This window comes from Rhincodon typus, chromosome 21 (genome assembly GCF_021869965.1).
Source record: "Rhincodon typus isolate 14 chromosome 21, sRhiTyp1.1, whole genome shotgun sequence".
Taxonomy (NCBI): Eukaryota; Metazoa; Chordata; class Chondrichthyes; order Orectolobiformes; family Rhincodontidae; genus Rhincodon; species Rhincodon typus.
In genome coordinates this window covers 1,348,326-1,376,228 of record NC_063352.1, presented here as the reverse complement: position 1 = coordinate 1,376,228, position 27,903 = coordinate 1,348,326, and the positions used below count along the sequence as shown (strand labels likewise).

Sequence of the window (27,903 nt, the reverse complement as noted above, 5' to 3'; positions counted from 1 at the left end):
CTAAGCAAGATCAACTTCACAATCAATGAAATGGTCTCACAATCATCAAAGGTATTGGGTAGGCTGAATGATATGTCATTGAAATTTTCTGATGATTTCCTCATTATAAAATTGGGCACTCTTTTTTGAAAGTATAATTTCACATTAATGAAACAGTATTGAAGTCACAGACACAGCACACCCTACAACAATGCAGAACATGTTGGATTTAATCCCCAACTGCTTCTACTGTTATTAAAATATCAGAATCCTGGATCCGGGTCAGGTCCTTACATTTGGTGTCAGTATTAAATCCCAACAATTAAAATGCTGGCGATATACAGGCCAGTCATATCCTTTTCCAGTCAGACTTTTATTTTTGTTCCAGCTCACAAAACACAATCTCTCACCTCACTACCTACTTGTTCCCACACACCCAGATAAGCGTTCATCCAACTAGCCCTGAATTAACACCTAACCATCGCTTGTGACGTTGAGGTAATGTCCCTGCCGCTGGGCCAAGATGCCCTGATTCAAGTCCCACCTGCTCCAGAGGTGTGTCACTGCATCTCTGAAGCGGTTGATGAGGGAAATATCCTGTAGCCATTAGTTATTCCCCTGTTCCATTTGCTCATAGGCAGGTCCTGACAGATCCCACTGGATGCAAGAGGCAGCCCCTTCAGCTGTACATTGCTTTGCTCCTGTAACGTAGCTGATAACATAGAATAAGCTGAATTTATTGCCCGTCCTAAACTGCCCTCAGAGTATGAGGTGGAGCCCCTTTTCAGTGACTTTTCTTTGCCAAGAATTAAACTGAATCTGCAATAGAAGCATGCATTTATATAGCACCTATTAAGACAGTAAAATGTTTCAAATGATTTCACAGGAACATTATCAAGCAAATGTGACAGATAAGGAGACAGAAGGACAGATGACCAGAAGATGGTCAAAAAGGTGGGATTTGGGAAGGTTTTAAAGGCAGAAAGAGAGGCTTGGAGGATGAATTTCAAAGTCAAGTTCAGATATCTGAATCCAATGGTGGAACAATTAGAATCAGGAATGTGCAGGAGCCTGGGTTGGGGCAGGTACCACAGGTTTCAAAGAGGAAGTTACAAAGGTAGAGAGGGGCAAGAACATGTAAGAATTTAAAAATAAGACTGAGAGTTTTAAATTCAGAACATTGTCAAATCAGGAGCCACTGTAGGTCAACAAATGTTGAGGTGGGGGTTTGTAGATAAGATTAATGTGAATTAGAATACAGTTCTGGATGACTTTAGGGAAGATTGGGGGATCAACCAGGCAACTATGGAATAGTCAATTCTAGAAGCTACGGGGGCCATGAATGAGGGTTCCAGAAGCAATGGGGGAGCTGAAGCAGAGATGGAGACTTGGTGATATTATAGATCGAGAAATAGGCATTCTTGCTGTTGGAGTGGAAATGTAGTCAGAGAAACAATTCACATTAAAACGTTCACAATTGGGTTGGGTCGATCTCAGTGTCGGGGTGAGGGATGATTCAGTAGGGAATAGAGCTTGTGAAGGGAAGCAAAAACTGTGCTTAGCTCTTCCCAATATTCTTTAGAGAAACTGTACATCAACAAGCAGCATGAGGGCTAGAGGGAGGTTGTTGCTGGCCAACTTGACTGTACACATGGGACCAGATTTTGGAACAGGAGGTGCGTGTGGAGCGTGAGAAATAGAATCCTGGTCAGGGATCAATCCTTGGGCCACTCCAGACCTAATAAAATAAACCAGCTAAGTAACTCTTTGTCAAAGGCAGAAAATAAGAGTAGATTCAGGAGAGGGGAATCTCACCCAGCTGAATGTTAGAGGAGATGCACTGGCGGAGCCTGCAATGGTCATTAATGGAAAAGGCTGCAAACAAGCTGAGAAGGAGCCACCAACCTGTTCAGAGATCATGCACAGGGAGGGGGAGATTGGAAATGGGGTGCTAGCTTACATTACATTGTTTTTAGGCCATTCAACACAACTGGTTGATCCCGATTACACCTCCCCACCTAACCTGAGCAGCTTCTCTTTCTGTTTCTTCTCCCTCATCTGTCTGTCGAGCTTCCTGTTTAGATATATCTCTTGATCTTTACAGCGAAATATTAGCAATAAAATGTAGGACTGAAGTCACAGGTAGGTCAGGCTAGGAAAGGAAGTCAGACTCCATTCCCTGCAACACAGGTGGATTTTCTCGAATTAACAGTAACTTTCTCAATGATTCATTTTGGTGCCTAGCCACAAACCACAAGATTTATTGGAGCCACTTTCACACATTGTCGAGGTGTGATTTAAGCCTTTGATATTCAGTTTGTTAGTCCAGCATCACAACAACGACATAGACATCCTACTTTGGATTAGTTGGAAGATACAAATTCATTTTTTGTGTATCTTGTACCATTAATAGGCACAAATGCATTTCTGATCTCATACCAAACACATAATTTCCAGGTACCACATTTCAAAACCTCTTTTACAATGATTTGAATAACATGTTCTCGACTTTCACAGTGAGTTGTTTTATTAATATTGTTAGCCACAGTCTCACAATGGGAGTTAGAGAAATTCAACATTTGTTTAAGGGATAATGTGCTATAAATAACTGGGTGAATCTTTTGCTCAGCCCTGGTCAGTAAAGCAGAGTGTCGAACGTCACAGAGGAGTCTAAGAGGCACAGAATCACAGAAATTTTACAGCACACAAAGAGGCTCTTTGGCCCATCGTGCCTGCACTGGTCATCAACCATCCATCTATTCTAATCCCATTTCCCTGCAATGGCTGTTCAATCATGCAGGCAAGGGCAGGGTCATGTCCATAATGTTGGTGACTTTCTAAAACTGCCCAGGAATCTGCCTGCTCACACTGACAGGACAGATGTAGAACACAGAGGCTTTGCACACCTTTTGTAGCCAGTGGATGCTGACATAGCTGAGCTGCGGTGGGGGCAGGGTAAATCTTTTGAAAAGTTTCATATTCATGGAGTTGGGAAGTTTAGCCAAATTAGCAAAATCCATTCAACTTGCCTCTAAGTATTTAACATTAAAACCTCTTCCACTGTCAATGGTAATACTGGACACCAGGATTTCAAGATATCGGCACATCAGGCAATGAATCATACGCTGAAAGTCAAGTGGAAATTTAAGGCACACAATCAAAGTCATACCTTACCTGAGAGCTTGGAATCAGCGCTTTCCACCAATGTCCACCTTTTACAAGGTCTACCTCATTTAAAGGCATTGCAACTTTTCCAATAACGCAGTGATGTGAAAACTTATCAAAGTCAACAGCTGTTAAAAGGAGAGTCCTCCTCTGAGCTTCTAAAAACGGAATCTCAAATGTATAACGCTCTTCAAAAACTGGGTTCTGGGTTTTTCGTTTAACACCCGTTTGCCTTGAGTTCTTCTGATCTGGAAGGAGACACATCTTCACATATGGATTCGAATGAGCCATGTCTTGTCTGGATCCATCGTATGAGATCGGGGAAGGAAGATCCCTGGCTTCGATCACCCGCACTATCAAGTAGTTATGCAGCAGGTCATACTGGGTACTGAAATGCAGCATTCCAAGCTGATACTTGGACAGAATCTCATCATCAGTCAAAGTGTCCACATCATCACTGTTTGAATCAACAGAGTACAGTCTTGGCTCAAACTTTCGGAAGTAGTCCTCAGGCACGTAGGCTTTTCGAAATACCTTTGGTTGAACTATTTCTTTCTTAGATCCTATTGCCCAAAACTCGATAGGTTTGATATCAAGTAATGGAGAGCTCGGTCGTCTGAAAGCCTCCAGATCTGAAAAATTAGGAAATGCGAGAAGGTTTTATAATTAAAATAAACGGACAATCTACCAGTCAAACAGTTCATTTACATCTGTACTCCTGGTCGAGAGTTTCTTTGGTCTGTAATTCTGTAATTGGTTAAACAATGGTCTGTAGTAAGGACACAGCTCTCAGGTACTCTATCAATCACCTGCTCACCCATTATGTAGATCATCATTTCCTGTGAGTTTGATGCATCTCCAATGCCATTTCTTATCAAAAAGACACAGGAAATGTTTTTTTTTTGCGCTGAACTTAAGGCTGAAGTATTTGTGACAATCTGCAGTCAGAAGTGCTGAATGGATGATCCAACTCAGCTTCTTCCAGAGGTCCCAGCTTCATAGATTCCAGTTTTCAGCCATTTCAATAAACAGTGGAATAAACAGTTTCAGGCTCCGTATCTAAGGAAAGATACAGTGGTATTGGGGCAGTCCAAAGTTCACTTGGTTGATACCAGGTATGCAGGGAGTTTTATGAGGAGAGATTCAGTAGGTTGGACCTGTACTCATTGGAGTTTAGAAGAATGAGAGGTGACCCTACTGATGCAGAAAGGTTGTTTCTCCGCTGTGGGAGAGTCTAGAACCAGACAGCATCATCTCAGAATAAGGGGTCACACATTTAGGAGAGAGATGAGGGGGAATGTTTTTCTCTCAATGGGGAGTGAATCTGCAGAATTCTTTAGCACCGATGGCTGTCGAAGCTGGGTCATTAAGTAAATGCGAGGCTGAAATCAATTTTCAATCAATAAGGGAATCAAGGATTGTGAAAAAAAAATCAGGAAAGTAGAGTTGAGGGTCAGCCATGATCTCAATGAATGGCAGAGCAGATTCGACGGGCTGAATGGCTGATTTACTCCATGTGATATCATAAAGCAGCCTAAAGCACTAGACATTGAAAAGGCTATGGGCCCTGACAACATTTTGTTAATTGTACCGCAGACTTGTGCTCTAGACCTAGCTGCACACATAGCCAAGCTGTTCCAGTACAGTTGTCACACTGGCACCTACCCAACAATGTGGAAAATTGCTCCGGTATGTCCTTACAGAAGAAAACAGAACAAATCCAACCCGGCCAATAACCAGCCCATCAGTCTATTTTCAATCATCAATAAAGTGATGGAAGGTGTCAGTAACAGCACTATCAAGCAGCACTTGCTCAGCAATAACCTGCTCAGTGACGCCCAGTTTGGGTTCCACCAGGGCCACTCCGCTCCTGACCTCATTACAGCCTTGGTTCAAACATGGACAAAAGAGCTGTATTGTAGAGGGGAATTGCGGGTGACTGCCTTGATATGAAGGCTGCATTCAATCGATAGTGGCATCAAAGAGCCTGAGCAAAACTGGAATCAAAGCGAAACAGTGAGAAATCACTCCAGTAGTCGGGCCATAGCTGGCACATAGTAAAATGGTTGTGGTGGTTGGAAGTCAATCAGTTCAGTTCCAGGACATCAGTGCGCGGCAGGAGACAGAGGGTGAGGTAGTGGGTCATTGTTCAAACTGGAGACTGTGGCCAGCAGTGCACCACAAGGATCGGTGCTGAGTCCACACATTCAAATAAATGATCTGGATGAAATTATAGTGCACTCAGCTGGTTAGCAAATTTGCAGATGACACCAAAATTGGTGGTATGGTGGACAGTGAAGAAGGTTATCTAACAGTGCAACAGGATCTTGATCAACTGAGCCAGTGGGCCGAAGAATGGCAGATTAATTACAGTTTAATTAGAATCCCCACAATGTGGAAGCAGGCCATTCAGCCCATCGAGTCCACATCAACCCACTGAACAGCAACCCACTAGATGGAACTCCCTACCATATCCCTGCATTTCCCATGGCTAATGCACCTAACCCACACATCCCTGGACACTACGGGCAATTTAGCATGGCCAATCTACCTAACCTGCACATCTTTAGAATGTGGGATGAAACCCACACAGACAAAGGGAGAACGTGCAAACTCTACAGGTAGTTGTCCAAGGCTGAAACCAAACCCGGGTCCCTGGTGCTGTGGGACAGCAGTGCTAACCGCTGAACCACTGTGCCACCCATTTTGATAAATGCAAGATGTTGCATTTTGGTTAGACAAACCATGGCAGGGCTTACACAGTTAATAGTAAGGCCCTGGGGAGTGTTGTCAAACAGAGAGACTGAGGGCGGAGGTACATAACTCCTTGAAAGTGGTGTCACAGGTAGACAGGGTGGTGAAGAAGGCATTTGGCACGCTTGCCTTCATCGGTCAGAGCATTGAGTATAGGAGTTGGGAAATCATGTTACAGCTGTACAAGACATTCGTAAGGGCACATTTGGAGTACTGCGTACAATTCTGGTCACCCTGCTATGCTATTAAACTTGAAAAGGTGCAAAGAAGATTTACAAGCATGTAACTGAGACTGGAGGGTTTGAGTTATAAGGAGAGGCTGGATAGGCTGGGATCTTTTTCCTTCGAGTGTAGGAGACTGAGGGGTGACTTATAGAGGTTTATAAAATCATGAGGGGCATGGATCAGGCGAGTAGCCAAGGTCTTTTCCTCAGGGTAGGGGAGTCCAAAACTAAACGGCATAGATTTAAGACGAGAGGGGAAAGATTTAAAAGGGACCTGAGGGGCAACATTTTCATACAGAGGGTGGTTCATATGTGGAATGAGCTGCCACAGAAAGTGATAGAGGTGAGTACAATTACCACATTTAAAAGACATTTGAACAGGTACATAGATAGGAAAGGTTTAGAAGGATACGGGCCAAACTACAGGCAAATAGGGTTCGTTCAGTTTAGGAAACCTGGTCAGCATGGATGAGTTGGGCCAAAGGGTCTGTTTCCGTGCTGTATGATTCCATAATTCTACGTGTTCCTCAGGGTAGTGTCCTAGGCCCAACCATCTCCAGCTGCTTCATCAATGATCTTCCTTCTATCATAAGGTCAGAAGTGGGGATGTTCGCCCACGATTGCACAATGTTCAGCACCATTTGCGAATCCTCAGATATTGAAGCAATCCGTGTTCAAATGCAACAAGGTCTGGACAATACCCAGGCTTGGGCTGATAGTTAGCAAGTAGCAATGACACCAGACAAATATCAGATAATGGCCATCTCTAACAAGAGGCAATTGAATCAGAGCTCTTTATGTTCAACATCCTTAACATCACTAGATCTCCCTCTGTCTATATGCTGACCAGAAACCGAAATGGACTTGCCATTTAAACACAGTGCCAATAAGAGCAGGTCAGAGGCTGGGAGTCCTGCAGTCAGTAACTCAAATCTTGGCTCCCCAAAGCCTGTCCACTACAAGGCACAAACTGATGGAATACTCCCCACTTGCCTGGATGGGGGCAGCACCAACAACACTCAGGAAACTTGACACCATCCAGGACAAAGCAGCCGCTTGATTAGCACTAAATCCACAAGCATCCACTCCCTCCACCACCAACGCTGAGTAGCAACAAGTGTGCACTGTCTACAAAATTCACTGCAGAAATTCACCAAAGCTCCTTCAACAATCACAAAACTGTTACCATCTAGAAGGACAAGGGTGGATCTGGATGATTTCATTTCGAAAGAAGAGTCATTTTGGACTCTAATGTTGACCCTGTCTCTCTCTCTCTCCACACATGCTGCCATATTTGCTATCATTCTCTGTTTTCATACCCTTAATGTCATCTCAATTGTTAATACAGGACAGCTTAGCTGCCTTTGACAGCAACACACCAAGGAATAGTTTCTAACAAGATAGATCACCAACTGCTCAATCTTGGGAGCTATATTATAGAAACATGGAAGATAGGATCAGGAGTAGATCTTGACCCCTTTAACCACAAGTGCTATATCTACCTCCTTCCTGAAAACACATGATCTTTTGGACTCAACCATTTACGTGCTGGTGAATTCAACAGACTCACTACTCTCTGGGTGAAGAAATTTCTCCTGTTCTCAGCCCTAAAAAAATTACTGTTTCCTTAATCTATGGCTCCTGGTTCTGTACACCTTCTCCATTAGGGATATCCTTCCTGCATCTACTCTTCCTAGTTTATAAGTTTAAAGTTTATAAGGTTCTACGAGATTCCCCTTCATTCTTCTAAACTGCAGTGAACACAATTCTAACCAACTCAATCTCTCCTCATACATCAATCCTGCCATCCGGCAATCAATTTGGTAAACCTTTGCTGCACTCTATCTATAGCAAAAACATCCTTCCTCAGATAAGGAGGCCAAAACTGTACATAATATTCCAGGTGTGGCCTCACTAATGCCCTGTATAACTGCAGCAAGACGTCCTTGTTCTTGTATTTGAATCCTCTCACTACAAAGACCAACATACCATTTACCTTCTTTACTGCCTGCTGCACCTGTGCACAAACTTTCAGTGAGTGGTGTACAAGGACACCCAGGTCTTGTTGCATATTGCTCTCTCTCAATTTACAGCTATTTAGATAATAATCTGCCTTCCTCTTTTTGTTACAAAAGTGGATAACCTCACATTTATCAACATTATACTGTATTTGCCATTTGCCCACTTACTCAGCCTGACCAAATCACATTGCAACATCTCTGCATCCTCTTCAAAACCAGCTTTGTGTCATTCGCAAATTTTGAGGTATTATGTTTATTTCCATCATCTAAATCATTAACATGCATTGTGAATAACTAGGGTCCTTGCAGTGCCCCCGCTAGTCACGGCCCGCCATTCAGACATAGAAGCATTCTTTGCTTCCTCTCTGTTAATTAATTTTCTATCCATCTCAATACACTATCCCCAAACCTATGCACTTTAATTTTACACATTAATCTCTTATGTAGAATGTTAAATCTGCCAGAATACCATAAACCAAATCAATAGACAAAATGCCTTACTTTATGCAGTTTTGACTCATTTTGAGTCATGTTTAGAATACACATTTTTTGCAGAAATCTTATCAAGGTAAAAGATGAATTTCCAATCTTCACATTGTTGGTTCTGGGATCATTACCTAAATTAATAGATGCTACCTATTACTAGATGAAACCTGATCCAAATCTGATTCATCTCTCGCCGTGGTACATTTAGACCAATTCTCAAACAACTGCTCATATAAATAAGTGACTGGAGGACTGGGGAGCTCCGCACTGAAACGTATTACACTTGTTACCAATGTGGCCATTGCAGCAATTAATTTTATAGTTTCTTTTTATTTCTATAACATAAAATGCGCATTTAATAAAGTACACCTTTCATTGAAAATCACAAACCAGTCCTTTGAGAACATTGAAAATTTCTCATTCAAGTTGAATGTTCTCGTTGATGTGAAGAAGGTATTAAACTGTACAAAGCAGCATTTACTGGATGAGCTCCAGTGATGTTCAGCAATACAGTACAGATTGTATTGTTGCTCATACCATCCTGAGATAAAGGTATCTAACTGTTGATTATTCCTTGTTCCTGGCGTAGAAAAGCATACAGAGGCTTCTGTACATTCTGTTTTTTGATCAGCCCACAGGAGATTGTGCACCAGGAAACGGCAGGAGAAACAATCCCCAAATGCAATTTTATTGTTTGATACAGCAAATTCTGTAACTATTGTAACTATTATATGGTATAACCCAAACTTGATGGAAGACAATACTTTATGGGTTTAGCTAAGTGGCAATAGCTATTGCTGATTATATAAGTTTGCCTTTGTACACCAAAGAAATTCTTCTGTCAATAATCCAGGGTGCACAGGTACTGCAACCTATCCAGTCCAGGAACGTGACACTGAGAGAGTTGAAACTCTGCAGGCTGATGCGATATGGGGACAGTGCACCCAGGTTCAATAAGTCTGAGTTGTTGTGAGAGTCTGCACTTTTCCACATGAATAAATCCAAATCCTGCAGAGGCTGGAAACCTGAAACAAACACAGAGAATGCTGGAGAAACTCAGCCGGTCTAGTGGTATCTGTGGAGAGAGAAGGAGTTAACGTTTTGAGTCTAGTGACTCAGCATCAGAACTTTTACGTTGTAGTCTGGAGCCATGGACAGTGATGGTAGAGACTTCAACGTCTCTCCATTACACAACTGAGCAGGAATCTCTCGCCTGTCACTGGCCAGTGTTGAAATTGGGCATGAGTATGAGATTGTATTCGTAAGGTGCTTCTTACAATAACTCTAGATGGGAAAGCATCGGGAGTAGGGTCAGATAGGTACTTTTTCCACTAATTAAACAACGCAGTCTATTAGTAAAATAAGTTTGAGACACTGGACTGTAGTGAGAGTGTTTCAAGTGGAACAAGTTCCCTGTAATAATTGTTATCCTTTATAGGGAGTAACTAGCAAGCTTGTTCTAAAGAGAAGCCATGGCAGCAGAGCTTGCACCCGTGCGATGCTCCTCCTGTGCTGTGTGGGAAGTCATGGACACAGTGTCCATGGCGATGGCGTGAGCAGGAAGCTGCAGTTATTGGTGAACCACATTTCCAAGCTGGATCTGCAGTGTGGAGCATCCAGCCGGGGTGCTGGGGTTGTTATAGTCAGCAGGTTCAGTGAGCTGGTCACTCCTCAGGTAAAGACTTAACAGGCAGGAAGAGGATAAATGACCACTAGAGAGAGCGGCACAAGGCACTGTAGTGTAGGAGTGCCCTGTGGCTGCCCCTCTCTCTAATTGTCTTGGACATTGTTTGGGGAGATGGCTATGCAGGGGAACGTAGTGGGAGCCAACTTAATAGCATCTGCTGCTGAAGAGGGGAGGAACAAGAATGGCGAGTCTGTAATGATAGTGGATTCAACTGTAAGAGCAGCAGGCAGGTGATTCCGCAGCCGCAAAAGAGACTCCAGGATGGTATATTGCCTCCCTGGGTCGGGGAGGTCACTGATCAGCTGCAGGGCATTCTGAAGGGAGAGGACAAACAGACTGAGATCCTGGTACAAATCAGTACCAATGACACAGGTACAAAATGGGATGTGTCCACACAAGTTAGAATATAGCAAGTTAGGACATAAACTACAATGTAGAGTAGCTATAAATGGTTATGATACAGTTTCAATCACAGAGACATGGCTGCAGGGTGACCAAAGGGGGGAACTGAACTTTCATTGTTTAGGAAGGATAAATAAGGAAACGAGGTGGCATCGCATTATTAGCAATTAAATCAATACAACAGGGAGAAATGATATTGGCTCAGAAAATCAAGATATGAAATCTGTTCAGGTGGCAATAAGAAACGCTAATGTGCAGCAGACACTGGCAGTATTGTCTGTAGGGTGACAACCAGTAGCAGAGGTGTTAGGGGAGGCATTAAACAGGAGATTAGACATGTATGAAACAAGGGTACAACTGAAACCATGTATGACTTTAACCTACATATAGATTAGACAAACTGAACTAGCAATAATATTATACAGGAAGATTCCCTGGCACGTGTATGTGATGAGAAATGATTAATTAACAATCTTGTTGCAAGGAGTCTGTTGGAGAAAAGCAATCATAAAATGATAGAATTTTCATTAAGGTGAAGAGTGAAGAAGTTGAATCCAAAACTGGGGTGCTAAATCTAAATAAATGGAACTACGAGGATATGGAAAGTGAGTTGGCAATAAAGGATAGGGAATCTAACTAAAGGGCTGGCATTGACAAGGAATACCTGATATTTAAGAAAACTGTGCATGTATTACAACAATTATTCATTCTTATCCAACCGAAAAATAAAATAGGCAGGCAGCTCAACCATGGCTTAGGAAAGAAATTAGGGACAATATTAGATTCAGAGGGGAGACATATGAAATTGTCAGAAGAAGCATCAAGCTTGAGGCGTAGAAGCATTTTAGAATACAGCTGAAACATACAAAAAGGTTGATAAGGAGGGGAAAATAGTGTATGAGAGTAAACTTGCAAGGAACATAAAAACTGATGGTAAAAGCTTCTAATAATGTGTAATAATTTGTGAAGACAAAGATAGATCCATTACAATCAGAAATGGGGGAAATTATATAAGGGGAAACAAAGAAATGGCAGAAGAATTGAGCATGTATCCTGGTCTGTCTTTACAAAAGAGAACATTAGTAATGTCCCAAAATGTTAGTAAACTAAAGGTCTGGATAGCAAGAAGGAAGAATTGATGAAAATCTGTATTAGGAAAAATATGGTGCTAGAGAAATTAATGGGGTTAACTGTTAACAAATTCCCAAGGCCTGATAATCTGCATCTCAGAATACTAAAGAAAGTGACAAAAACAAAATTGCTGGAAAAGCTCAGCAGGTCTGGCAGCATCTGTGAAAGAAAAAAACAGAGTTAACGTTTCAGGTCCGGTAACCCTTCCTCAAATCCTCCTCAGAGGACCCTTCATCTGAGGAAGGGTCAATCACCGGTCCCGAAACGTTAACTCTGTTTTTTCCTTCACAGATGCTGCCAGACCTGCTGAGCTTTTCCAGCAACTTTGTTTTTGTTCCTGATTTACAGTATCCACAGTTCTTTCGGTTTTTACCAAAGGAAGTGGCCCTGGGAATATCGGATGCATTGATGGCCATCTTACATAATTCCATAGACTCTGGAGCAATTCCTACAGATTGGAGGGTGAAAAATGTACCCCCACTATTTCAAAAAGGAGAGAAAAAGCAGAGAATTACAGCCCAGTTAGTCTAACATCAATAGCGACGAAAATGCTGGAATATACTATAAAACTCTACAGAGAGATTCTGCTAACACATTAACAGAATATTTTGAAAACTTTAAAGGGATTCAACAAAATCAGTGTGGGTTTGTCAATGGGAAACCATACTTAACTAGTTGTTGAATTATTGAGGATATTAATTGTGGAATGGATAGGGAAGAGCCCATGGATATGCTACTTTTGGATTTCAACAAGGCTTTTGATAAGGTCCCATGTAAAAAGCTAGTGCGCAAAATGACAGCACACGGGACTGGGCTAATATATTTACATGGATTGAGAATTGGTTGACAGACCGGAAATAGAGAGTGGGAATAAATGGGTGTTTTTCTGAGTGGCAGGCAGTGACTAGTTGGGGATAGTAGGAACTGCAGATGCTGGAGAATCCGAGACAACAAGGTGCAGGGCTGGATGAACACAGCAGGCCAAGCAGCATCATAGGAGCAGAGAGGCTGACGTTTCGGGCCTAGACCCTTCATCAGAAAAGGGGGAGGGGAAGGGGGTTTTGAAATAAATAGGGAGAGAGTGGGAGGCGGATAGAAGAGGGATAGAGGAGAGGATAGGTGGAGAAGAAACAAACAGGTCGAAGAGGCGGGGATGGGGCCAGGAAAGGTGAGTGTAGGTAGGGAGTTAGGAAGGGGATAGGTCAGTCCAGGGAGGACGGACAGGTCAAGGGGGCGGGATGAGGTTGGTCGGTAGGAGATGGAGGTGCGGCTTGAGGTGGGAGGAGGGGATAGGTGGGAGGAAGAACAGGTTAGGGAGGCAGGGACGAGCTGGACTGGTTTTGGGATGCGGTGGGGGGAGGGGAGATTTTGAAACTTGTGAAATCCACATTGATACCATTGGGCTGCAGGGTTCCCAAGCGGAATATGAGTTGCTGTTCCTGCAACCTTCGGGTGGCATCGTTGTGGCACTGCAGGAGGCCCAGGATGGACATGTCGTCTGAGGAATGGGAGGGGGAGTTGAAATGGTTCGCGACTGGGAGGTGCAGTTGTTTGTTGCGAACCGAGCGTAGGTGTTCTGCAAAGCGGTCCCCGAGTCTCCGCTTGGTTTCCCCGGTGTAGAGGAAGCCACACCGGGTACAGCGGATGCAGTATACCACATTGGCAGATGTGCAGGTGAACATCTGCTTGATGTGGAAAGTCTTCTTGGGGCCTGGGATGGCGATGAGGGAGGAGGTATGGGGGCAGGTGTAGCACTTCCTGCGGTTGCAGGGAAAAGTGCCGGGTGTGGTGGAGCTGGAGGGGAGTGTGGAGCGGACGAGGGAGTCACAGAGAGAGTTGTCCCTCCGGAAAGCAGATAAAGGTGGGGAGGGAAAGATGTCTTTGGTGGTGGGGTCGGATTGCAGATGGCGGAAGTGTCGGAGGATGATGCGTTGGATCCGGAGGTTGGTGGGGTGGTACGTGAGGACGAGGGGGATTCTTGTTTGGTTTTTATTGCGTGGACGGGGTGTGAGGGATGAGGTGCGGGAGATGTGGGAGACACGGTTGAGGGCGTTCTCGACCACCGAGGAGGGGAAGTTACGGTCCTTGAAAAACGAGGACAACTGAGATGTACGGGAGTGGAATGCCTCATCCTGGGAGCAGATGCGGCGGAGGCGAAGGAATTGGGAATAGGGGATAGCATTTTTGCAGGAAGGTGGGTGGGAGGAGGAGTATTCTAGGTAGCTGTGGGAGTCGGTGGGCTTGAAATGAATATCGGTTTCTAGGTGGTTGCCCGATATGGAGACAGAGAGGTCCAGGAAGGGGAGAGAGGTGTTAGAGATGGTCCAGGTAAACTTAAGGTTGGGGTGGAAGGTGTTAGTGAAGTGTATGAACTGTTCGAGCTCCTCGTGGGAGCACGAGGCGGCGCCGATACAGTCATCAATGTAACGGAGGAAGAGGTGGGGTTTAGGGCCGGTGTAGGTACGGAAGAGGGATTGTTCCACGTAACCTACAAAGAGGCAGGCGTAGCTTGGGCCCATGTGGGTACCCATGGCTACCCCCTTTGTCTGTAGGAAGTGGGAGGAATTGAAAGAGAAGTTGTTGAGTGTGAGGACGAGTTCGGCTAAGCGGATGAGGGTGTCAGTGGAGGGGGACTGGTCGGGCCTGCGGGACAGGAAGAAGCGGAGGGCCTTAAGGCCATCTGCATGGGGAATGCAGGTGTAGAGGGACTGGACGTCCATGGTGAAGATGAGGTGTTGGGGACCAGGGAATTGGAAGTTCTGGAGGAGGTGGAGGGCGTGGGTGGTGTCACGGACATAGGTAGGGAGTTCCTGGACCAAGGGGGAGAAAATGGAGTCTAGATAGTTGGAGATCAGTTCGGTGGGGCAGGAGCAGGCGGAGACAATGGGTCGACCAGGGCATTCAGGTTTGTGGATTTTGGGAAGGAGATAGAAGCGGGCAGTGCGAGGTTGGGGAACGATGAGGTTGGAGGCTGTGGGTGGGAGGTCACCTGAGGTGATGAGGTTGTGGATGGTTTGGGAGATGATGGTTTGGTGCTCAGGGGTGGGGTCTTGATCAAGGGGGCGGTAGGAGGAGGTGTCGGAGAGTTGGCGTCCGGCCTCGGCGATGTAGAGGTCAGTGCGCCATACTACAACTGCACCTCCCTTGTCCGCAGGTTTTATGGTGAGGTTGGGATTGGAGCGGAGGGAGCGGAGGGCTGCACGTTCTGCGGGGGAGAGGTTGGAGTGGGTGAGAGGGGTGGAGAGGTTGAGGCGATTCATGTCTCGATGGCAGTTGGAGATGAAGAGGTCGAGGGAGGGTAGGAGGTGACTAGTTGGGTACTGCAGGGATCAGTGCCTGTGCCCTGGCTAGTCACAATAAATGTTTATGATTTGAACGAGGGCACCAACTGCAACTTTTCCAAGTTTCTGGACAACAAAAAAATGAGGTAGGTTTGTGAGGAGCTCAGAAGGAGACTTCAGGGTGTTTGTGACAAGTTGAGTGAGTGAGCAACCGTGGCAGCTGCAGTACAATGTGGATAAACATGAAGTTTTACACATTCATGTGAAAAATAAAAGTGCAAAGTATGATTGAAATGGTGATATATTGGGAAGTATGGATGTACAAAGGGATCTGGGTGTCCTTGTACACACCAGTCAATGAAAGTAGTTAGGCAGCTGAAGCAAGCAATTAGGAAGGTAAACACTATATTGCAGGAGGATTTGAGTTCAGAGAAAGGGGTGTCTTACTGCAGTTATACAGGGCCTTGGTGAGGCCACACCTGGAGCATTACATGCAGTTTTGGTTTCCCTACCTAAGAGAGGATATACTTGCCATAGAGGGAGTGCAGTGGAGATTTACTCGGCTGATACCAGGGATGACAAGGCTGTCCTGTGAGCAGAGATCGGTTTTGACAGGGCCTGTATTCACTAGAGTTTAGAAGGATGAGAGGGGATCTGATCAAAATGTAAAATTCTAACAGGGCTGGACAGACTAGATACAGGGAGAATGCTGTACCCTGGTTGGGGAGTCTAGAATCAGGGGATACAGTCTCAGGATTCAGGGTAAACCATTTCAGACTGAGATGAGGAAACATTTCTTCACTCAGAGGGTGGTCAACCTGTGAAACTCATTACCACAGAAGGTGCTGGAGCCTGGGCCATGGAGTATATTCGAGAAAGTGTTACAAAGTTGTGTACAGTAATCATGAATTAGAAGGCAGGAATCTAGAATTTGTTTGTTAAAAAAAAGGGAGAACAATGTGTGGTTCCTTTAAGGGCCTTTCTAAGCTTAGGGATCTATACAGAAAAGGAAGTGTCTGTACGTAGCTGAAGATATACAACCAATTCTAAAATGGAAACATGCATCAATTGGCTGTGTGATTGGAAGGTCTGTTTTGATGTTTTGGCAATGAGCTAGAATCAGCCAATTAATTTAAACCAAGCACTTAATGACTGAAAGCCAACTGAATTTAAAACTGATGGTTTTGACAACCTCAGACCAATGCTATTGTAAGAAAATTGATATGTCATCCAAGGTACATAAAGAGAGGGTTTTTGAAAAAATCGGTGCGAGAGCGAACTGCCACCAGAGAAATAAGCATCTAACTCTCACAAGAAATCACTAAGCTCTCTAAAAAAGCACCATCTTATCTGTAACAGGTACCACAGCACTTCTAGCTAAGAGTTTTCATAGAGAAAACATCTCTGACAGCAGGATCAGCAGAAGAAAGGTGTTTATGCCTTGAGAGACAGTGGAGAAGGCAGAACATTCCAGAAGACACATTCTGTGTGGACTTTAAGAGACTAAGTTTTAATATTTTTCTTACTACTTGGGTTGTATAAGTGGGACTTGTGTTTATTGGAATAGTGTACCAGTAGAATTTTGTTCAGTTTGTTCGTAATTCTGTTAGTTTGTTCACAGTTAGGGTTAAATAAATAAATTGTTACTTGTTATCTGAAAAGTGAATATCAGGGATTTTCTTTCCTTTAACCTCCCCTTTTAAGTAACAGTTTTGGGGGCTCAAGTCTGGGATCTGGCCAGTTCGTGTATCGGATCTGAATGGATTTGGACAGATTTAAACAGGCCTCAGGATTAGTGTCCTCGATCTTCAAATAAAACATAGCTGAGAAAAATCTGTTCAGTTTCAGTTACTTGTGGTTGATTAAATCAAAGATGAGGGAAAAGGCTCTTCACATTGCTAAAGAGGTTCTGGGATTTGAAGATGCTTCCCAAATTTGCCAAGAATGTTTAGAAAGACAGAGGAGGGATATACTTTTAGACTAAGCTAACAGGCTAGATTTCAGTTTAACTAGGGAGAAGAGGAAAGGTGAAATTGTAAAGGAGTTAGTCAAGCATTTAGGTATACCAGACAAACAGTAAAGTGTGGTTGAGTTTAGAGTTTAGAATTTAGAATTAATTAAGGAAAAGTTGATAGGTCCGAAGTCAGAGATCACACAGTTGGATTATGTATCTGAGGCAAGAGAAAGATTAAACAGAGTAGGTAAATTAGCTAGACAACATCTGAAGGTGGCACAGTATCTCATGAAGCAAGAAGCAGATAAGAAATCTAAACTTCATACGTTTGCCCTTGGGGATAAAGTGCTGGTGCTATTACCAGTGGTAGGAAATCCCTTCAAAGCAAGGTTTAGTTTTCCTTAACAGATTGAGAAGAAATTGAGTCAGGTGAATTTTCTGGTAAAGATGCCAGATAGGAAAAAATACTTTACCGGGTATGTCATGTGAATATGCTGAAACCTTGCTACGTCAGGGACTGGGAACCAAAGAAACAAGTATTAATTACTGCCCCTCCAAGTAAGGAATCAAATCCAGATAATTTAAATTTTGATGTGCCTCAAAATAAGTTAAACAATGAGGAAGTCCTTGAGAATGGGATGGGATAGTAAGCTATCTGTCTCAGGAACAGAGAACTGAATTGAAAGGCTTGTTGCAACAATATAAGGACATACGCAAGAATAGTATGCGGAGGACTAATATTATAGTACACGAGGTTGAAGTAAGGAATGCTGTTCCAATAAAACAACAACCCTACAGGCTTAATCCTCTCAAGGCAGCACAGGTACAGAAGGAAGTGGAAGCGATGCTGCAAGAAGACATCATTGAGCTGAGACAAAGCGAGTGGAGTTTGCCAATCGTGCTGGTTCCCAAACCTGATGGTTCTCAAGGTTCTGCGTGGATTATCGGAAGGTCAACGCTGTAACTAAATCAGACTCATACCCAATTCCAAGGCTGGAGGACTGTGTGGAAAAAGTTGGACAAGCCACTCACATCACAAAGTTAGACTTACTTCGTGGTTACTGGCAAGTACCTTTGTCGGAGAGAATGAAAGAAGTTTCTGCGTTTGTAACCCCAAATGGGCTGTATCAATTTAAAGCAATGCCCTTTGGAATGAAGAATGCACCAGCCACTTTTCAAAGACTTATAAACAGAGTTGTGGCAGGATTGACTAATTGTACCAGCTATATAGGCGACCTAGTGATCTTTAGCCATTCATGGAGAGATCCCATGGTTCATTTAGCAGAGCTCTTTGTTGACTACAGGAGGCAAAACTGGTTGTAAATTTAGCAAAAACTGAATTCACAAAGGCAGAAGTGATGCTCTTGGGACAACAACATCGGTCATGGAAGGACGACCCTGAGGAACATGAAGACGAAGGCTATTGAGGAATTTCCAAGACCACCCTCAAAGAAAGAGGTGCTTCAATATTTGGGACTGAGCGGATTCTATCAGACGTTTGTGCCAAACTTTAACAGCGAGGTGGCACCGCTGATGGATTTGCCAAGGAAGGACATGAAATTTTGGTGGACAGAATAATGCCTGGAGACATCTGAGAATATAAAAGCTGTGTTAACCACTGCACCAGTTTTAGCCACACCAAATTTCTTGAAACCCTTTAAAGTTGCTGTCGATGCTAGCGATGTAGGGGTTGGAGCTGTGTTGATGCAGGAGGATGATGGTGGAATTGAAAGGCTAATTGGTTATTTTTCAAAGAAACTCAATATCCACCAGAGAAAATGGACAACTGTTGAAAAAGAGTTACTGAGTTTGGTACTGGCCTTACAACATTTTAATGTTTACGTTGCAAACGATCTTTCGGAGACATTGTGTACACAGACCACAGCCCACTCACCTTTTTGGAAAGATTTAAAGACAAAAATACGAGACTATTTCATTGAAATCTTACGTTGCAGGCTTTTAATTTACAGATTATATATGTTGCGGGTTGTAAAACTGCTATTGCAGATGCGTTATCGCGGGTTTAAAAGAAAATGTGTAGATAGGATAGAACCAGTACAGTCCAATGTTATATATGTATGCAGAATTAGTATGAAGGGTGAAACTTTAGATTACTGACCTATGTATCTCATGATAACGGTGTTAAGATTTTTTTAAAAAGGAAGCCATCTTTTCATAATGATGGTACTTTTTTTTCTTAAGGGGGGAGGATTTAAGAAGTTGCATAAAGTAATTGTGAATTGGAAGGCAGGAAGTTAGAATTTGTTTGTTTAAAAGAAAGGGAGAACAGTGAGTGGTTCCTTTAAGAGATAAAGTGCCTTTCTAAGCTTAGAGATTTATACAGAGAGAAAGAAAGTCTGTATGTAGCTGAAGATATACAGGCAGTTCTAAGATGGAAACATGTATCAATTGTCTGTGATTGGAAACCTTAGGCATGTTTTGATGTTTTGGCAATGAGTTGGAATCAGCCAATTAATTTAAACCAAGCATTTAGTGACTGAAAGCCAATTTAATATAAATCTGATGGTTTTGACATCATCAGACCAATGCTATTGTACGAAAATTGATATGTCAACCAAGGTATATAAGGAGAGGGTTTTTGGAAATCGGTGTGAAAGCGAACTGCCACCAGAGAAATATGCATCTGGCTCTCACAAGAAATCACTAAGCTCTCTAAGAAAGCACCATCTTATCCATAAAAGCTGCCACGGCACTTCTAGCTGAGAGCCTTCACAGAGAAAACATCCCTGACAGCAGGATGAGCCGAAGAAAGGCGTTTATGACTAGAGAGACAGTGGAGAAGGCAGAACATTCCGGAAGACACGTTCTGTGTGGACTTTAAGAGACTAAGATTTAATTTATTTTTTTTCTTACTACTTGGGTTATATAAATGGGACTTGTGTTTATTGGAATAGTGTACCAGTAGAAGTTTGTTCAGTTAGGGAATAGTTACGAATTGTTTGGTTTGTTAGCAGTTCTGTTAATTTGTTCACAGTTAGGGTTAAATAAATAAATTGTTACTTGTTACCTATAATGTGAATATCAGGGGCTTTCTTTCATTTGACCTCCCCTTCTCTGTAATAAAAGGGATAAATACATGTGGAAGTACTACCCTGTTCCTGTGGTTGGTAGCTCCATCTGTGCCCCTTCCAAAGTGTTGCATGTTCACTCCTGTTTCACTCCTGGATTCACGGTCATCATTAGATTCATAATTCCAGATATTTTATTGAATTCAAATTCCACCATCTGCCATGGCAGGATTTGAACTCAGGTCCCCAGAATGTTTTCTGGGTCTCTGGATTAACAGTCCAATGTTAATACCACTCCTGTTTGAATCCCAAATTTGTCCAATAGGCTACAAATGGTAATGCATTTGTGAACAGTGGCTGAACTCCAGAGGAACATATCTCCTGCTCAGTTTACACGATAAAATGATTTCTTCAATGTCCCTGCGGGAAGTGTGACATGGTCTTGATGTCGTGTGAGTGTTGTGTTGCTGTGTTACAGTTCCTAACTGGAGTCCTCAGAATGCCTGCAAAGGTTAGCTCTGATCTCCAATGAGTTATTCAGTCATTCTCTGGGAATCTTTATACAATGCTAAAACCTAGACTGGGGCTTTTTTTTCCTTTATTCATTCATGGGATGAGGGCATCGCTGGCTAGGCAGCATTTATTGCCCATCCCTAATTGCCCAGAAGGCTGTTAAGAGTCAACCACATTGTTGTGGGTCTGGAGTCACATGTAGGCCAGACCAGGTAAGGTTGGCAATTTCCTTCCCTAAAGGATATTAGTGAACCAAGTGGGTTTTTCCTGACAATCAACAATGGATTCACGGTCATCATTAGATTCATAATTCCAGATATTTTATTGAATTCAAATTCCACCATCTGCCATGGCAGGATTTGAACCCAGGTCCCCAGAATGTATTCTGGGTCTCTGGATTAACAGTCCAGTGTTAATACCACTAGGCCATTACCTCCCCTAGTCCAATAGGCAACAAATGATAATGCATTTGTGAACAGTGGCTTAATAAATATTTTACATTAACAACCAGAATAAAGGGCATTTCTAGGGTAAAAATTGGGTGACTTAATCTGAGCCTTTATAAAGTGACATTCCTTGATATTCAAGGAGGATATGGGGAGGTAGGATCAATATGTGAAGATACATGGGTACCGCCTATAGCCTCCTGGATGCTTTGGAAAACTACTCACAGTGATGGGTTCATGAGACTGTTGGTTAGCTTCGTCTTTGCTTCAGAAAAACTGCTTTGTGACTAGGAAGGGAGTTGAGGGTTATCAAGGTAAGGCAGGAAAGTGGAATAAAGGCCTACATGAGATCAGCCATGATCTCATTACAACTGAATGGTGAAGCAAGCATTACGGCTGAATCTCAATTTCATATGATCTTAAGGCAAAAAAAAGACTTTAATTTGTTTAACACCTGTCAACCTCAGCACATCGAAAGCACTTTGCAGTTAATTAAATATTTCTGAAGTACAATCACTGTTGTAATGCAAGAAATCTGATAATCATTTCCATGCATCAAACTCCCAAAATGAGCAGTGATAATGACCAAATAATCTGTTCTTTCAGTGATGTTAGTTCAGAAATAAGTATTGTCGGGGAAACATCCCCTGTCCTTCCGCGTAATGGTGCTATGAAATCTTTTCTGTTTTCCCACGTAAACATGGCAGTGGTTTGACATGGATATGACGTACAGGCTCACGCATCTGGGTGATATCTCCTCAGGAGCGTGCAAGGATCTTATGCCAAACAAAGATAACGAACTAGAAACAGTCATAACTAATGGGAAGAAGAATCTTGTCCTTATAGTTGTTGTTATTTGAAGATCAGCTCTTAAAGTACACAGGGGTGCAGGTACATTCACCCTGAAGGACCTCAGCCCATGCCTGAAAACTCAGTTGCTGGTGGAGGGTGGCTTCAATCAGAGAAATTTCGCCCCTGTCCATGGTAGAGACAGAATCTGTGAGGACCTGCTCTTCAAATCACAGCTGGCACACTCCTCTCCAATCTTGCTGCTCCTCAAGAGGTAGAACTACTGATTGGAGAATTCATGAGGGTGAGCAAGTGGAGCCCTTTGATTGGAGGATTCATGAGGGTGGGCAAGAGGGGCCCTGTGATTGGTGGAGCTTGGGGGGAGGGCTTATTTTGGCCACTCCCTGGCCCTCCCACAACCAATAAACAGCAGAGATTCTGGAAATTAGAGCAATAACTATTCTAAGAGAAGGGGACAGGGGAGCAGGAACCCTCAGGTCAGACGTGGGCTTGTCCATTTTTTAAATCGAATCTCATATTGTTAAATTTGAGTCATCCAGCATCATCTGAATCTTTCCTCTATAATACCTGTTTGCAATCAGACTATGGGAGATTTAGTTCTCACAAACTAACAAAACCATCTTCTTTATAGATCCCAAGTTAAAAGGTTTCATATCTGTAAACCATCATTGCTATATGTACTGTATAAAGGTGAACATCCTAAAAAACATTCAACACTTACTTGACTATGTCCTATGTCCCAGCCCCCTACCCCACACACCAGGCCTTGTTACCACATAGCCTGCCATTACACACCCCCTGTTGTTAGTCACTAACAGTCCCCATTAACAACTATTCACCCTCCCAGCCTGATCGTTAGCAACTCCTTTGTCTGTCCAACTGCTCTTCTCTCTCTTTGGGCTCTATCCTATCGTTTACTCCCTACCCCACCCACCTCCCTACTTTCTGCATATAAACTGACGTTTTCCCAGCCACCATTAGTTCTGAGGAAGGGTCACCGGACCCGAAACGTTAACTCTGTTTTCTCCTTCACAGATGCTGCCAGACCTGCTGAGCTTTTCCAGCAGCTTTGTTTTTGTTCCTGATTTACAGCATCCACAGTTCTTTCGGTTTTTATTGACTATGTCCTTGCTTACTATGATCTGCCTGTACTGCTCGCAAACAAAGCTTTTCACTGTACTTAGGTATACTTGACAATAAATCAAACCAATCAATCAATTATGACACCTTGAAAGTGTCGATATTACAGACGAGGAGGTGCTGGATGTCTTAAAACATATAAAGGTGCATGAATCCCCAGGACCTGATCGGGTGTACCCTAGAACTCCGTGGGAAGTGATTGCTGGGCCCCTTGCTGAGATATTTATATCATCGAAAGCCACAGGTGAGGTGCTGGAAGACTGGAGGTTGGCTAACATGGCGCCACTATTTAAGAAAGGTGGTAAGGAAAAGCAGGGAACTACAGACCAGTGAGCTGATATCGATGGTGGGCAAGTTGTTGGAGGGAAACCTGAGGGGCAGGATTTACATGTATTTGGAAAAGCAAGGACTGAGAAGGGATAGTCACCATGGCTTTGTGCATGGGAAATCCTGTGTCACAAACTTGATTGAGTCTTTTGAAGAAGTAATGAAAAGGATTGATGAGGGCAGAGCGATGGATGTGATCTATATGGACTTCAGTAAGGCATTTGACAAGGTTCCTCATGGTAGACTGGTTAGCAAGGTTAGATCGCACTGAATACAGGGGGAACTGGCTATTTGGATACAGAACTGGCTCGAAGGTAGGATGCAGAGGGTGATGGTGGAGGGTTGCTTTTCAGACTGGAGGCCTGCGACCAGCGATGTGCCACAAGGATCGGTACTGGGTCCACTGCTTTTCATCACTTATGGAAATGATTTGGATGTGAACATAAGAGGTATGGTTAGTAAATTTGCAGATGAAACCAAAATTGGAGGTGCAGTGGACAACGAAGGTTACCTCAGAGTACAACGGGATCTTGATCAGATGGACCAACGGGCCGAGGAGTGGCAGATGGAGTTTAATTTAGATAAATGTGAGGAGCTGCATTTTGGAAAGGCCAAATCAGGACAGGATTTGTACACTTAATGGTAAGGTCCTGGGGAGTGTTGCTGAACAAAGAGACCTTGGAGTGCAGGCTCATAGTTCCTTGGAAGTGGAGTCACAGGTAGATAGTGCATTGAGTATAGGAGTTGGGAGGTCATGTTGCGGCTGTACAGGACGTTGGTTAGGCCATTATTGGAATACTGCGTGCTGTTCTGGACTCCCTGCTACAGGAAGGATGTTGTAAAACTTGAAAGGGTTCAGAAAAGATTTACAAGGAGGTTGTCAGGGTTGGAGGGTTTGATCTACAGGGAGAGGCTGAATAGGCTGGGGCTACTTTCTCTGGAGCTTTGGAGGCTGACGGGTGACCATTTAGAGGTTTATAAACTCATGAGGGGCATGAATAGGGTGAATAGACAAGGTCTTTTACCCAGGGTGGGGAGTCCAAATCTAGAGGGCATAGGTTTAAGGTGAGAGGGGAAAGATGTAAAAGGGACCTAAGGGCAGCTTTTTTGTGCAGAGGGTGGTGCGTGCGTGGAATGTGCTGCCAGAGAAAGTGGTGGAGGCTGGTACAATTACAACATTTAAAAGGCATCTGGATGGGTATATGAATAGGAAGGGTTTAGAGAGATATGGGCCAAATGCTGGCAAATGGCACTAGATTTATTTAGGATATCTAGTCAGCATGGACGAGTTGGACCGAAGGGACTGTTTTCATGCCGTACAGCTCTATCACTCTATGACAATTGCAGAAGGTGATGTTGCTGTGCGACTGCATCACCTCATGAGGGAGGGAGTGCAAATTAAAACAGAGGCCCTCAAAATGCAGAAAACACCCTTGAAATGGTTCCTGGTGAGAAAACATATTATTTGACCCCAAGTGAGGGCAAAGTGAATCACAGAATCATACAGTAGGCCCTTCAGCCCGTTGAATCTGTACTGCTAAAATGATGCCATGACTCAATCAGTGTCTCTGCAGTGAAGTCAGGTCTTCACTGACACTCCTGTTGTGATCTCTAAGCAGAAGTAAATGAACATTGAGGATTGAATACACAGTCTGGGCTCTCTTTGGATCTACAGGAGTTGACCTGTCCAGAACTAATGTTTGTTGGCCAGGTCCCTGCAGATCTAGAAACTCACAAGAATTCACACATTCCAACCTTAGAACTAAAGACTGTCATGCAATGATGATTAACCAGCAAAGTGCAAAGACAATCATAAATGACAGAAACAGAAATAATCCCAGCAAAAATCTAAACTTCAAATGCAACCAAGAGCGTCGCAACCTCACTTCAAGCAACACTCCAAAACAGACCAGCCACATTGTGTAGGAACAAACAGACATCACTTATCATTAGAACGAATATAAATATGTCTCATTCTGCCTCTGAAGTTGCAAGACACAAAATGCAACAAGTCAGTATTAAGCAGAATATACTCCAATTTATAACCACCATATCTACCAGTCTCTACATGGACAGCAAAACCTCACAAGTCTGCTCTGATAGCTCATTACTAGACATTAATGCAAACTGCATGTTTCAGTCTCACAGGGCATGAAGCCACAGAGACTATTTGAAGATTTTATTCACTCTGTTTCTAACCCACTTCAGGTGATTACTCCGAATTATATATTCCTTGTACACAAATATTCTCAAGTGGTTACTATTTTGTAACTAATCTCACCTATCCTTTGTGTTAAAATCTTAAACCATCATTTATTCAATGTGTAGTCATTTCAAACTATCCATTACTTTTCATATTATCAGACAGGATACATCAAACATTAAGAACAAAACTACACCTCCTTCAGTTGTCATTGAAATGTAAAAGGGACAACATAATCTGCAATAACTCCTAAATCAACATTAGTTCTTACATTTCAACTCGATATCAGCCTAGCCAATTTGGAATAAAATAGCAGGTGGACAAATCAAAAATGTTGTTGATGCATTTAAAGATTTGCAAGAACACGTTGCATAGACTCTATTTGTACTCTTGTGAGTCTAGAAAATTAAAGATGTTAAAATTGAAATAATGTTGTCAATAAAAGGATGTAATGGGACAGATAAAGAGAGAAGCTATTTTCTCTGGCTAAGTAATCTAGAACAAGAGGGCAGAATCTGAAAATTGGAGTAATACCAACTAGGGGCGATGTATATAAACACTTCCTAACACAAAACAGTTGGAAATCTGGAAATTTCTCCCACGAAAAGGTTGCTGTCACTGAGCACCAATTGAATATTTCAAATCTGAGAGCAAAGGATTCTCATTAAGCAGAGGAATTAAACCTTACAGAATCAAAGCAGTTGCACGTTGCTGTAAAGTCAATTACTTTGTTAAGTGTTAAGAGAACCAGGTGGTGGCTATTAATTATTTTTGAGCACATAGAAATAGAGGACAACTGGGGCATAAGGTGTGGGGTGAGAGCTGTGATTCTGAGCAAGTAATTAAACTCTCTCAGCAAAGAACAGCGATGTGTTTTGGTTTCGGATCCACCAACAGGTTTTGATTCCATCAACAGTTCATGGAACTAAAATGTAAATCAGTCATGATCTGATTGAATGGCAAAAGAGGTTCGATGAGATGAATGGTCTCCCTCTGGTCCTCTGTTGAATACAGCACATAAACAGAAATAAATTTAATGCATTTCAATCTTACTTGAAATTCGTCTTGTAAAGCTGTAGCTGGACCGTGACGTATCTGAGGAACTCTTTCTGTCAGGAGAGATGCCTTGGGGAGTTGGTGGAGGATCGCTGTTAGCATTCTCAGCATCTGTTTCCTGGTCAGTGTTACGATCATTTATTCTGTTCAATTAAGAAGGTTTTTTATGATTCTAAAGTATGCTTATGAAACACTGTTTACTTAATGATTTATACAGCACAGCAAAATACCTTGCTCAATATGGTTCTGCCAACTTGTTTTGTCTTTAAAATTTTATTTGGTGGTGTCTGTCATTGTTATTCCTGAACTCACTCTAATATAGTGGAACATTTTTCTATAATGACAGCAAAAGGATTCAAACAGATGTTGAAGTTGATAGTTTTACAATCTGGCCTTCAACTTATTTCATTGTACCATATTTATTATTCCTGTCATACACACAAACAAGCTATCTCCTTTAACAACAGTGATCACAACAGCAGGTCAGAGGCTAGGAATCCTGCAGCAAGTAACTCACCTCCTGACTCCCCGAAACTTGTCCACCATCTACAAGGCACAAGTCAGGAATGTGGTGGAATACTCCGCACTTGCCTGGATGGGGGCAGCCCCAACAACACTCAAGAAGCTTGACACCATCCAGGACAAAACAGCCCACTTCACTGGCCCATTGACAAACACCCACTCCCTCCTCCGCTGATGTGTAGCGGCAGATAGAGCGGGAGCGGTGAGAGCGAGGACCAGGGGGCTGCCAGGAGGTAAGTTTCCCAGTTAAAAACTTACCTTGTGCAATCAACGGCCTCCATTTTTTGCAGTAGCAGCAGTGGGAGCAGTGAGCGCGAGGGCCAGGGGGCTGCCGGGAAGGTAAATTATTCATTTCGGCAGTGGAGCTCAGTGGGAGCGGTCAAATCACGCTCTCGGAAGGTGAGTGAGCTGATATACTTGGGCACCCACCCTCCTCCCCTAAACAAAAAAACAGATTCTGGTGTGTTGATAAGGTAAGTGTTTTTCTTTTTTTATCGTGTGCTGGTAAGTAGAGTGATTTGGTACAAACTTTTTTCATTTCATTTATCTAGTATTTGATATTATAGTGGGACTAAGTTAAGCTTAAGAGTAAAAATAGCAGGAGATCCCAGGCCCATGTTATGCTCCTCTTGCTCAACGTGGGAGCTCAGGGACGCGGCTGATGTCCCTGACTCCTACACGTGCAGGAAATGTGTCCAGCTGCAGCTCTTGTTAGACTGTATGACGGCTCTGGAGCTGCGGATGGACTCGCTTTGGAGCCTCCGTGATGCTGA

At 43.2% G+C, this 27,903-nt stretch overlaps 1 protein-coding gene across 1 annotated transcript in view; it reads right to left on the bottom strand.

The window, feature by feature from the left end:
* syt17 (synaptotagmin XVII) overlaps positions 1 to 27,411 on the bottom strand; it is a 56,287-nt gene extending 28,876 nt beyond the window's left edge. The window contains exons 1-3 of the mRNA XM_048609659.1: positions 27,389 to 27,411; positions 26,606 to 26,751; positions 3,154 to 3,776 (exon numbers count right to left, since the gene is read on the bottom strand). Of these exons, the coding sequence (XP_048465616.1) occupies positions 3,154 to 3,776; positions 26,606 to 26,751; positions 27,389 to 27,411 (792 nt within the window). The remainder of the gene's footprint in view (positions 1 to 3,153; positions 3,777 to 26,605; positions 26,752 to 27,388) is intronic.
* Between the last annotated feature and the right edge of the window lie 492 nt (positions 27,412 to 27,903).